General features: G+C 40.7%; 1 protein-coding gene across 3 annotated transcripts in view; it reads right to left on the bottom strand.

Annotated features, from left to right (window-relative positions):
• The window catches only part of epha7 (eph receptor A7), an 88,442-nt gene extending 79,556 nt beyond the window's left edge, over positions 1-8,886 (bottom strand). The window contains exons 1-4 of one of the 3 annotated variants that reach the window (XM_057822466.1): positions 8,636-8,886; positions 8,256-8,445; positions 3,534-3,598; positions 2,209-2,878 (exon numbers count right to left, since the gene is read on the bottom strand). In XM_057822466.1, the coding sequence (XP_057678449.1) occupies positions 2,209-2,878; positions 3,534-3,598; positions 8,256-8,349 (829 nt within the window). In that variant the 5' untranslated portion in view covers positions 8,350-8,445; positions 8,636-8,886. Of the gene's footprint in view, positions 1-2,208; positions 2,879-3,533; positions 3,633-8,255 lie in introns of all 3 variants that reach the window. The other 2 variants (XM_057822467.1, XM_057822468.1) reach the window with 2 other exon arrangements.
• Positions 8,887-13,267: the final 4,381 nt, after the last annotated feature.

Here is a 13,267-nt window from a genome sequence, read left to right as displayed (position 1 = left end):
ACCTCTCCAGGGAGGCGTCCAGGAGGCATCCGAACCAGATGCCCGAGCCACCTCAACTGGCTTCTCTCAACGCGGAGGAGTAGCGGCTCGACACCAAGCCCCTCCCGGATGACCGAGCTTCTCACCCTATCTCTAAGGGAGAGCCCGGACACCCTGCGGAGGAAACTCATTTCGGCCGCTTGTATCCAGGATCTTGTTCTTTCGGTCACGACCCATAGCTCGTGACCATAGGTGAGGGTAGGAACGTAGATCGACTGGTAAGTCGAGAGCTTCGCCTTTTGGCTCAGCTCCTTCTTCACCACAACGGACCGGTGCAGAGTCCGCATCACTGCAGACGCTGCACCGATCCGCCTGTCAATCTGCCGCTCCCTCCTACCCTCACTCATGAACAAGACCCCAAGATACTTGAACTCCTCCACTTGGGGCAGGATCTCATCCCCGACCCGGAGAGGGCATGCCACCCTTTTCCGGCTGAGGACCATGGTCTCGGATTTGGAGGTGCTGATCTTCATCCCAACCGCTTCACACTCGGCTGCGAACCGCCCCAGTGAGAGTTGGAGGTCATGGCTTGATGAAGCCAACAGCACCACATCATCTGCAAAAAGCAGAGATGCAATGTTGAGGCCACCAAACCAGACACCCTCAACGCTTCGGCTGCACCTAGAAATTCTGTCCATAAAAATTATGAACAGAATCGGTAACAAAGGGCAGCCTTGGCGGAGTCCAATCCTCACTGGGAACGAATTGGACTTACTGCCGGCAATGCGGACCAGACTCTGACAGCGGTCGTACAGGGACCGCCCTTACCAAGGGGGTCGGTACCCCGTACTCCCGGAGCACCCTCCACAGGACTCCCCTAGGCACACGGTCGAACGCCTTCTCCAAATCCACATAACACATGTGGACTGGTTGGGCGAACTCCCATGCACCCTCGAGGACCCTGCCGAGGGTGTAGAGCTGGTCCACTGTTCCACGGCTGGGACGAAAACCACACTGCTCCTACTGAATCCGAGATTCGACTTCCCGATGGACCCTCCTCTCCAGCACCCCTGAATAGACTTTACCGGGGAGGCTGAGGAGTGTGATCCCTCTATAATTGGAACACACCCTCCGGTCCCCCTTTTTAAAAAAAAAAAAAAGTTAAAAAACTTGCAATCTAATATAGTATAATATGTTATATATTGCTATTGATCATGAAAATATAGGTGATTATCTCTGCATTTGGTTATTTTTCTGCATCTAGTGTAAAATCTGATAATTTTATAGCCATTTTAAGTTTTGTCATACTTACTGTATATAAAAAATAAAATGATTAATCGGGGTTTTATTAGTGGAAAAACTTTTTTGTGAAACTGCTCATGGAGAGTCACATATGCCTAAGGTAGGTGCCTGCTTTGGTTTTAGGTTGGTAGCAGCTTTGGTTATGAAAATATTTGAATTAAAGTTTTTTTAGAATAGGCTATGAATGGGCCCCGTCAATATATTATGAAGTCTATGAAGTTTTCTTGCAATTAAAAATCAATGGGAAGTTTGGACGTGCATAGCTGCCAATGGCATCCCATTAGAAATGAATGGGCACGTTTTTGGCGGATTCTGTAAACAACTTTTATGCCCCTTACCGTCATGGAATTTTTTATGTGTAAATTTATGATTTGGTCAAAAATTGCAGGACAAGTAGCATTTTGAATTTTTTATGATTATTAATATTATTATTATTTCATTTTATTTATTTATTTATTTTTCATAAAACCCTCATTTACGGGTGAACAGAAAATTTTTGGGATGTCAACCCAAAAATTCCCTGCGTCGCGCGAAACTTCCGATCATTTTGATATTTGAACGATGCCGGTCGGTTTGGGCTGTGCGGGGCGCTGAAAAAATCTAATCGTAAGATGAAAGCTAAATAAATACCATCTGGTCCTTTGCAAGGCAAAGCTCCAATAAAAATCTGAATAACATGGATGGTAGCTTTGCATGGTTAAAGTATTTTTATCCAAAAGAATAGGAAAATGAAAAGGGCTTCCAAATAGAACACTGATACTTGTACACAAAAAAATCTCTTCCAGAAACTCCACAATATAAAATATATCATTGGATTAACAGGATATCACAATCAATTTCATAAACACATCACAAGTACATCATTAACTAATTCATGAACTAGACTCATGACTAAATCATGCATTAAAGGAATGAAAATCAACTCACGTTCACATGCGTCTCCTTTCTGATGAAATCCTGCTTTGCACAAGCATTTCCCAATGGGTACCAGCCATTCCCCTTCAGCGCTGCAGTGCATCTTGGGAGGATTGTTGATTTCCTCCTCTGCGTCATTTACACATATTCCCTCCACCTCAACCAGGGATGAGAACTCCGATCCCGTCACGGTGTCCGGGAAGATGGCCAGGTTCTCGATGACGGACCGGCACTTCTTGTAATAAACTTTGACAGAGACCAGAGCAATACATGCCCCGACATCTTGAAAGGCCAGGTAAAAGCCCTGTTTGTCCAGGGGGCCAATTATTCGCACTTCAGTGTTGAGCTTCATCTTCCTTTCACCTAAATCGCCCTGAGTAAAGCTTTCATCTGCTGCAATCGTGTCAATTTTAACATATTGATTCTCTTGCACACTTCTACCTATCTCTGAATCTGTTTCCTGGTAATACAAGTTGAACGTCTCTTTGCAAGTGCCCACCTTACCAGGTAAACTGTTGCAATCCCTCAAAGTAAACTTCACTTCTACAAAAATTCTATGGGCGTTGGCCTTTGCAATCCAGTTAGTCCGAAGCCAGTTATTCTGATTGGGCTCCATGACTTTGCAAACCTGGTATGTACGAATGGGTGTGTAGCTCTCATCCAAGCCGCTGATCTCTTCCCACTAAAAGCAATAATTAAAAATTACAAAAAGAAGATGCGAGTGAACACTCATAAATGAAACCTTTAAAACTTGGGACACCATAAAAATGCACCCAATAAACAAGTTTCCTGAGCGAAAATTGGGCGGTGCCATCTTGGACATTTTCTGCTACAGACTTCCGGTTGAGACAGAACACCATGAATTGTGGTTGAAGTAGACATCGTTTTAAACTGCCAAATCAAACCAGAGGAACCCACGGAATCTCCCCCCAAAAAACATTTGTGCATGTGTGAAACAATTTCTCACATTTCTGCATAAAATCACCATCAAATGTGATCTGATCTTTGTCAAAATCACACAGATGAAAAAACAGTGTCTGCTGTAACCACCTGAACATTTATATTTTATAATAATTGATTTATTTATAATTTCCGTCTTAGTCTTTTTAATGAAAATACTTATTAGTCTCAGTTGTATTTTAGTCTTTTCAAAATGTGTTCGTCTTTGTCTCGTTTTTGTGACGGGGCATTAAGTGTCCATGTCAGCAAATAAATTAATACTACTTAATACTTTAAACAAATAATCTGTTATTCAATCAACGGTTTCCAGAATTTTCTATTTGAAAATGCATTAACGCCATCATAATTGTGTTATAAAGCAGAGATTCTGCACTTACCCCATTGGGAGGATAGGAGATCCACTCCAGATCGGTCTGTGTTGCCTTGGAGTCCAAAAGAACCACTAACAGGACCGAGAGGCAGTCGGTTACATTTCACTAGGAGTAATGACAGTACTAGGTACAGTTTACACTGCAAATGTATAACGTCGTAATCAGATTATTTTTCTTAAATCTAGTCAAATCATTTTTTCCATCTTGTTTTGAGTGTTAACAACTCTATAACAGATCAATGTGTCAGATTATTCCATACTTAAAGTAACTATTACTATTTGTTCTTATTAAGCCCATACCAATGTTCCCTCTAAACTGCACGCGTGCGCAATCGCGCACTGCTTGCACGTACTCAACGCACAACAAAATCTATGCAAGGCAAGAAATAAAATTCAACAGAAACATATTGTAGCGTCAATGGGACTACTGTTCGTCAGCGCAGCAGTGATGTGTCAAGCGCGACACTCTGATTGATGCATTCGATACGGCAACGCGACGATCCCATTGGTGGAGAAAAGTGAGCCTAGCTCCTTTGCTGATTTACTGAGGCAACATTCAGCTACCAATCTTTGCAAGTATTAATTAGAGTATTAACAGTATTAGTTAGGATCTAATTTTAGAAGAATATAATCTAGTTAATTATACCAACAATATTCTTTACTGTACCATTTTGCAACGTAACTTAGTGAGCGACAGGTGTCTAGCCAATAATATGATACAGTTCACTTCACTTACGCTACGTAGCCAACAGTAGCATTGACAATGTTGTGCATATGTGCCCTGCCCATACACACCATGCAAGTTAGCTAGCTAATAACAGTGCAGCGAGTTAAGACACGCAAATGCTAACCCCTTATTATGGCGAAAAGAACGGGCAGCAATCCTACACTTATCAAGCCAATGTAAAAAAGAAATGCGGTTAAAATGGAATGGCTGTCAGAGTATGTGCCATCAGAAGAAGCATTAAAACTAAGTGTGTTTTTTCAGTGTTTTTTTTTTTAACCTGTCCTGTGTACACTGCAAATTTCTAAAGTTTTAGTCAGATATTTTTTCTTAAATCTGGTCAAATTATTTTCTCCCGCCTGTTTTGAGTCTTAAAGACTACCTTAGTTACCATATTAATACGTCAGATGATTCCACTGACTTTAAGTAAATACTGCTATTTGTTCTTATTAAGCCCATACTCCTAAAAGTTGGTCATTTTTCACCTAAATCAAGAAAGATTTTGCTTACATAAAATGGTTTGCACAATATCTATTCTTGAACTAAGAACATTCATGAACTTTCAAAACTTTTTAAAGATTAAATGTACTAATTTATTGCTTAAAACAAGTATTTTAAGCTTATTTTCATTCATTCATTTTCCGAGCCGCTTATCCTCACTAGGGTTAAGCTAGCTATTTTTCTACAAGAAATCTGAGTAAAATTTACTTGAAGCACTGGCAAATAATTTCACTTACAGTGGGGCAAATAAGTATTTAGTCAACCACTAATTGTGCAACTTCTCCCACTTGAAAATATTAGAGAAGCCTGTAATTGTCAACATAGGTAAACCTCAACCATGAGAGACAGAATGTGGAAAAAAACAAGAAAATCACATTCTTTGATTTTTAAAGAATTTATTTGCAAATCATGGTGGGAAATAAGTATTAGGTCAATACCAAAAGTTCATTTCAATACTTTGTTATGTACCCTTTGTTGGCAATAACGGAGGCCAAACGTTTTCTGTAACTCTTCGTATTTTGGCCCACTGCTCCATGCAGATCTCCTCTTAAAGCAGTGATGTTTTGGGGCTGTCGTTGGGCAACACAGACTTTCAACTCCCTCCACAGATTTTCTATGGGGTTGATATCTGGAAACTGGCTCGGCCACTCCAGGACTCCTTTGTTGCCCTGGCTGTGTGCTTGGGATCATTGTCATGCTGAAAGACCCAGCCACGTCTCATTTTCAATGCCCTTGCTGATGGAAGGAGATTTTCACTCAAAACCTCTCGATACATGGCCCCATTCTTTCTTTCCTTTACACAGATCAGTCGTCCTGGTGCCTTTGCAGAAAAACAGCCCCAAAGCATGATGTTTCCACCCCCACGCTTCACAGTGGCTATGGTGTTCTTCGGATGCAATTCAGTATTCGTTCCCCTCTAAACACGAGAACCTGTGTTTCTTCCAAAAAGTTCTATTTTGGTTTCATCTGACCATAACACATTCTCCCAGTCCTCTTCTGGATCATCCAAATGCCCTCTAACGAACCGCAGATGGGCCTGGACGTGTACTTTCTTCAGCAGGGGGACACGTCTGGCAGTGCAGGATTTGAATCCCTGGCGGCGCATTGTGTTACTGATAGTAGCCTTTGTTACTGTGGTCCCAGCTCTCTGTAGGTCATTCACTAGGTCCCCCTGTGTGGTTCTGGGATTTTTGCCCATCGTTCTTGTTAATTTTGACGCAACGGGGTTAGATCTTCCATGGAGCCCCAGATCGAGGGAGACTATCAGTGGTCTTGTAGGTCTTCCATTTTCTAATAATTGCCCCCACAGTTGATTTCTTTATACCAAGCGTTTTACCTATTGCAGATTCAGTCTTCCCAGGCTGGTGCAGGTCTACAATTTTGTCAGCTCTTTGGTCTTGGCCATAGTGGAGTTTGGAGTGTGACTGACTGAGATTGTGGACAGGTGTCTTTTATACCGATAATGAGTTAAAACAGGTGCCATTAATACAGGTAACGAGTGGAGCCTCGTAAGAAGAAGTTAGACCTCTTTGACAGCCAGAAATCTTTCTTGTTTGTAGGTGACCAAATACTTATTTTCCACTCTAATTTGGAAATAAATTCTTCAAAAATCAAACAATTTGATTTTCTGTCCCCCCCCCCCCCCCCCCCCACATTCTGTCTCTCATGGTTGAGGTTTACCCTTGTTGACAATTACAGGCCTCTCTAATCTTTTCAAGTAGGAGAACTTGCACAATTGGTGGTTGACTAAATACTTATTTGCCCCACTGTATTTCTAGTAGATTTACACTGAAAACAAGGAAATTTAACTAGTTTTAAGGAGGCTATTTTTGCAGTATACTCCTCTTGAGTGTCCCTATTGTCTGAAGAGTTTTAATGTGGGAGTTTGATATACTGTACCCCCTTGTGGTTGTTCATTTTGTTTTATTTATTAACTCACCCATGCAATAACTGGACATTACCCAGGCCAAAGCAGGACTCTTACTATGGTTAAAGCAGGACTCTCACATATAAAATAGTACACATCTAATGAACAGCAAGATTTTGGTCTCTTTTCATTTTAAGTGGACCAAATCAATTATTTTTAAAGTAAAATAATAAAAATTGCTGCTGTAATTTCATTCTTTCAATAAGCCATGTAGCGTGCTATGATCCGAGGTTTTGAACAGGCGTGATACTGGTGTGTGGCCACCGTGTACACATCTGATGTTGCTTACAGTGGTCCGCAGTGTGCTCCGGGAGCTAGTGTGTCTGCTCAGACACATGAAAAAGTAAAGGGAACATAGGCCCATAAATCTAAAAGTTGGTCATTTTTCACCAAAATCAAGAAAGAATTGCTTTCAAATAATGTTTCAAACAATTTGTATTCTTGAATTAACGACATTTCTGACAAAGATGCTTTTTTTTTTATTAGGAAAAGATTAAATATACATATTTATTGCTTAAAATAAATCTATTGCACCTATTTTCAGCTAGCTATTTTTCCTACCTCAAGAAATCTGAGTAAAATTTACTTGAAGCACTGGCAGATGGTTTCACTTATTTTCAGTAGATTTACACTGAAAACAAGGGAATTTAACTTATTTTAAGGTGTGTTCTGCAGTGTATAGTCCTACTCACTATTACTTTTTTTCACAATCTCTGCAATACCTTTAGAAGTAACAGCAAATCCACAAATGTATATAAGGTAATTTAGATATTTTATCTGGAGGTCTAAGCTATATTAACAAATGTATTTTTTTTTAAATTACTTGATTATTTTGTTTCAGAAATTCGATCAGATGATGTAATTATTACTACATTTACAGATAATGTACTTAAATTGTTCAGCTGCAAATTTATATCTTAACTTCTCAAGTAAAGTACTTCAAATTCAAGTTAAGTAATTCTGATTCTGTTGGCGTAAATATCGGCCCATAGGAAACTGCCATTAGAAGGGATGGGAAGTCTCAAGTACAAAACGTTTCAAAGCAAGATCAGCATAAACAAATGCAATTCTGCTCAGGTTACTTTTTTTTCTCTCCATAAAAACATCATTGATTCATGGGTGATAAGACAGACCAATTTGTATGGATCTGGACGTCACCGAGTCAAGGGGGCAAAAAAAAAGATGCAATGCTTTAAGAGAGGAAACTCCCCTTAAATGGACCATTCACCTACATACAAACACTGTTGACTTGCTTATATCACCATGAGTGACAATGTGATTGTTTATTATCATTGTAATTATCATTATTACTAGTACGATTTTTGTTGTTACGTGTTTGTTGTTCAATATATTATTCGAATGAATGGAATGAAACAAGCAGCGTGACCGGGACTCTTGACTGGAAAACGTCGGCAATCGTGAAATGTTGTCCACGAACAGACAGCAATGATGTTCCCACGCAATAACCTTTAAGTATAAGGCTTTATGACTGCACCAAACATTTGGTCGTTCCATCAAATACATGAAAAATATTTACAAGCCTGTGACGTGTCAAAGTGGCAACTTAAGGAACTTACCCTCCTTTGCTTTATGAGCTTCCCAAAGGCTTATAAAGCAACATAAACGAAGGTAAAAAGGAATCCCCGGGCATGTGATGAAGACGGAGACCATGCTTCAGCCTTTCTTATTAACCGCTTACTCGCTGTACTGCCGCGTACGTGCCTCCATACGGAACCTGCTGTATGTTCCAAATTGTCTTGTTCCCCACTGAAATAGAACACTGCGGTCAGACCAGCCTCCATTTGAAAACATCAAGTCTTGCTAGCCGCCCCTCATTTATTTCATAGTCTGCATTATGTGCATTACGGTAAATGCAGCGTCGTGGCTTCATAATGAAAGTCCCAGACTATTTAAAAAAAAAAAAAAAAAAAACATACTGTATTCAAAAAAAACAAACCGGGAGATATCCAGGAACAGGTCCATTTCAGGCAGGGCTGAGCCACATACTGTATTCAAAAAAAACAAACCGGGAGATATCCAGGAACAGGTCCATTTCAGGCAGGGCTGAGCCTGGCCAAGTTGATGCCCAATAGGCAAAAACCAATAGGCAAAAAAATAATAATAACAAGCCTCTATCTTTTTCAAGAAAGATTGAAATTTAAACCAGGGGGTCATCTTTCCATGATAAAATGTTTAGCTGGACAGCTAGTGTCGCTCAACGTCAATTACAGAAGATTGCAGGCTAAAAATAGCGCCTTCATTGTTGAGATAGGGAAATAACCACAGGAAATTGTAGGATGGAAGCAGAGAACTACATTAGAAAAATTATTATTTATTCATTATTATTTAAAGACTTACACTACAGTGCTGGCCAAAACTGTATGGTACCCCTGCAATTCTGTCGGATAATGCTCAATTTTTCCCAAAAAAATGATTGCAATTACAAATGCTTTGGTAGTAATACCTTCATTTATTTTGCTTGCAATGAAAAAAAACAAAAGAGAATGAAAAAAAAATTTGAATCATTATCATTTTACACAAAACTCAAAAAATGGGCCGGACAAAAGTATTGACACCCTTTTAAATATCATGTACTGCTTCTCCAATTTGTGTAATTAACAGCACCTGTCACTTACCTGTGGCACATAACAGGTGGTGGCAATAACTAAATCAGGCTTGCAGCCAGTTAAAATGGATTAAAGTTGACTCAACCTCTATCCTGCATCCTTGTGTGTACCACATTGAGCATAAAGAAAAGAAAGAAGACCAAAGAACTGTCTGAGGACTTCAGAAGCAAAATTGTGAGGAAGCATGGACAATCTCAAGGCTACAAGTCCATCTCCAAAGACCTGAATGTTCCTGTGAATGTTCCCGACCATGTACAGTGTCATCAATAAGTGTAAAGCCCATGGCACTGTGGCTAACCTCCCTAGATGTGGACGGAAAAGAAAAATTGACGAGAGATTTCAACAAAAGATTGTGCGGATGAAGGATAAAGAACCTCAACTAACATCCAAACAAGTTCAAGCTGTCCTGCAGTCAGAAGGTACAACAGTGTAAACCCGTACTATTTGTAAGAAAAGGGACTCTATAGTAGGCTACCCAGGAAGACCCCATTTCTCACCCAGAGGCATAAAAAAGCCAGGCTGCAGTTTGCCAAAACTTACCTGAGAAAGCAAAAAACGTTTTGGAGGAATGTTCTCTGGTCAGATGAGACAAAAGTAGAGCTTTTTAGGAAAATGCATCAACATAGAGTTTACAGGGAAAAAAAGAAAAGAACACAGTCCCCACAGTCAAACATGACAGAGATTCCCTGATGTTTTGGGGTTGCTTTGCTGCCTCCGGAAATGGACCGCTTGACCCTGTGCATAGCATTATTAACAGGTTATGCAGCATAATGTAGGGCCCAGTGTGAGAAAGGTGGGTCTCCCTCAGAGGTCATGGGTCTTCCAGCAGGACAATGACCCAAAACACACTTCAATAAACACTGGAAAATGGTTTGAGAGAAAGATCTGGAGACTTCTAAGCAATGTTCCCTCTAAGCTGCGTGCGTGCGCAATCGCGCACTACTTTCACGTACTCTGCGCACAAGAAAATCTATGCTGCGCACAAAAAAAATTCCAACAGAAACGTATTAGTTGCATTGTAACTCGGTGAGTGACAGGTGTCCAGCCAATGATACGATAAGGTTCACTTCTGCTACGCAGCCAATAATAGCATTGACTTTGGGTGTGAATTGCCCAGCCTATATGCGCCGTGCAGGTTAGCAAGCTGACAACAGTGCGTGAGTGCGGCGGAGTTAAGAGATGCAAAGGCCAATAACTTATCATGGCGAAACGAACGGTCAGCGACACATCCACTCACCAAGCCAAAGTAAAAAAGAAATGCGGTTCATTTAAAATGGAGTGGCTGTCAGAGCACGTGCAAATAGACAAACAAGCGGTGAAACTTGGTGATATTTTTTCTTTCTCGAGTGAGAAAGGTCTGCTCTGCAAAACGTGCAGCGGAGCCAAAGTACCAAGTGAGTTTTCAGAGGGGAAAATGTGGACTGAATGGAAGTTGGACTATCTCAAGCGTCATATTCAGCAGAAAAGTCATTTGAAAGCTGTTGAAAATGTACGAAGACTAAAGATGGGACAGGGTATTGGTACATTATTGCGGGAGAATGCAAAAGACCGAGAGAAGAGAAACGAGCTGTCACACAAAATCAAATCTGACCCAGAGCAAGTTAAAGTTCTCATTGACAATATTTTACTTGCCATCAAAATGAATGCATCAATGCTGTCCGTTCAACAAATCCACGATCACATGGCAAAGTATGTGAGTATACCAGAAAGCTGGCGAAGCAAAAACTATGCCTTTGAATTTGTAAACTCAATCAATGAGATAGTGGAGAATGAGACTATGTGCAGTGTTAAAAATGCACCCTGGCATACACTGATAGTAGATGAGAGCACTGACATATCAGTACACAAAATGCTAGTCCTATATATTAAATATAGGCAGGAAAATGATGTTAACTATAAAACTGTGTTCGGTGGCATCATCCAGCTGACAGCATGCACTGCTCAAGATATTGTGCAGGCAATAACTCAGTTTTACTCCAAACATGGACTGGACATGCAAAAAATGGTGATGCTGACCTCCGATGGTGCCTCAGTAATGCTAGGAAAACACAACGGAGTTGCAGCTTTGTTAAAGCACCAAATACCACACCTAACTGAACAACACTGTGTTGCCCATAGAGAGGACTTGGGTATTGATGATGCCTGGAAAGACCTAAAAAAGTAAAAAGTACCTTTGATGCGAGATGTGGAAACTCTTCTTAGAACTGTGTATTCCACTTTTCTCTCGGTCCACTGTGAAGAGGGGGAAAATGGAGGACCTAGCAAAGATTCTCGATGAAGATACACTATCATTCAGGCCTCTGAACGAAGTGCGATGGCTGTCGCGGCACCAAGCTGTCAATGCTGTTCTGAGGAATTACAATGTGCTTCAAGAATTCTGCAAAAGAGAATTCACTGAAAACAGAGATCCATTGGCGAAGTACTGCTACAAAAAGCTGAGTGGTTCAAAGTTTAAGGTTACTGTCACTGCTCTGGGAGATGTTTTGGGTGAGCTAGCACAACTCTGCCTCACTTTACAAAGACGTAACCTTACTGTGATAGAAGGACACTGCTTTGCTAGAGCAAAGATTGAGCAGTTGCGTTCCCAATACTTGAAGGAGAAGGATGTACAGTGGAGTGACCGTGTCAAAGAGGCAATGGGGACCTCCTCAGATGATGGCAGAAATACTGGTGAGATTTCTCTTTTCATCAGTAAGCTATGTGATCACATGGATGCTCGTTTTCCAGAGGATGAGTTAAAAGAGTGGTCTGCATTTGACATTGAAGCACTGAGCTCAGACATCAGTTTTGACTATGGAATAGCAGATGTTGCCAGATTGGCGAAGAAGTATGAGGCCATTCTCCACCACCCACAGTCTATGGAGGCCATTAACAGTCAATACGCCGAATTCAAGTACATAATGAAGCAAAAACTTAAACAAGGGTCAATCAGCACATTCTCAGATATGGTTGCTGCAACACTTCGATGCGAGGAGCTAAAAGAGATCTCACAGCTTGTGGATATTTATGCTACTTTTCAAGCTTCCAGTGCAGATTGTGAAAGAGGATTTAGTTTAATGAATCACATCAAAACAGCATCCAGAAATCGTCTTGAAGTGGCACATCTGGACCAGCTGATGCATATAAAGTCAAAGCAAGAAGCAGACGAAGCCATCAACCTGGACAAAGTGTACAGCCATTGGAGAAGTGAGAAGGCCAGACGTGAAAAATAAGGTACAATTTAAGCCAGATTTGTGTGTATTCTAGTGACATTTATTAAGAATTTTAAATCATGGATATTAATCATTCAATGCTGTTACTACTATATAATTTCGGGCAGTAGAAATTCTAATAGGCGTGATACTAGGCGGTGTGTGGCCGCCATGGACACATCTGATGTTGCTCACCGTGGTCTGCAGTGTGCTCAGGGAGCTTGTGTGTTTGCTCAGACACATGAAAAATTAGAGGGAACATTGCTTCTAAGGTAGCCAGCAATGAGTCCAGACCTGAATCCCATAGGACACCTGTGGAGAGATCTGAAAGTTGAAGTTTGGAGAAGGGACGCTTCAAATCTCAGAGAGCTGGAGCAGTTGGGCAAAGGAGGTCTAAAATTCCAGAAGAGCATTATAAGAATCTCATTGATGGATTCCGGAAGCGGTTGTTCGCAGTTATTTTGTCTAAAGCTTGCCAAGTATTAGGCTGAGGGTGCCAAAACTTTTGTCCGGCCAATTTTTGGAGTTTTGTGTAAACTGATAATAAATTTTTTCATTGCAGGCAAAATAAATGAAGATATTACTGCCAAAGCATTTGTACTTGCAATCATTTTCTGGGAGAAATTGAGCATTATCTGACAGAATTGCAGGGGTGCCAATACTTTTGGCCAGCACTGTACAGTATATGTACTGTTATATATATCTATCTAGTCTTGTGTTTTGTCTTCTTGTGTAACATTTTTTTAATACTGTTATCATTTATCACCAAAT

The sequence above is a fragment of the Corythoichthys intestinalis genome, chromosome 19 (genome assembly GCF_030265065.1).
Source record: "Corythoichthys intestinalis isolate RoL2023-P3 chromosome 19, ASM3026506v1, whole genome shotgun sequence".
Lineage (NCBI taxonomy): Eukaryota > Metazoa > Chordata > Actinopteri > Syngnathiformes > Syngnathidae > Corythoichthys > Corythoichthys intestinalis.
The sequence above is the reverse complement of the archived record's forward strand: the minus strand, read 5'-3'. Positions and strand labels throughout refer to the sequence as shown.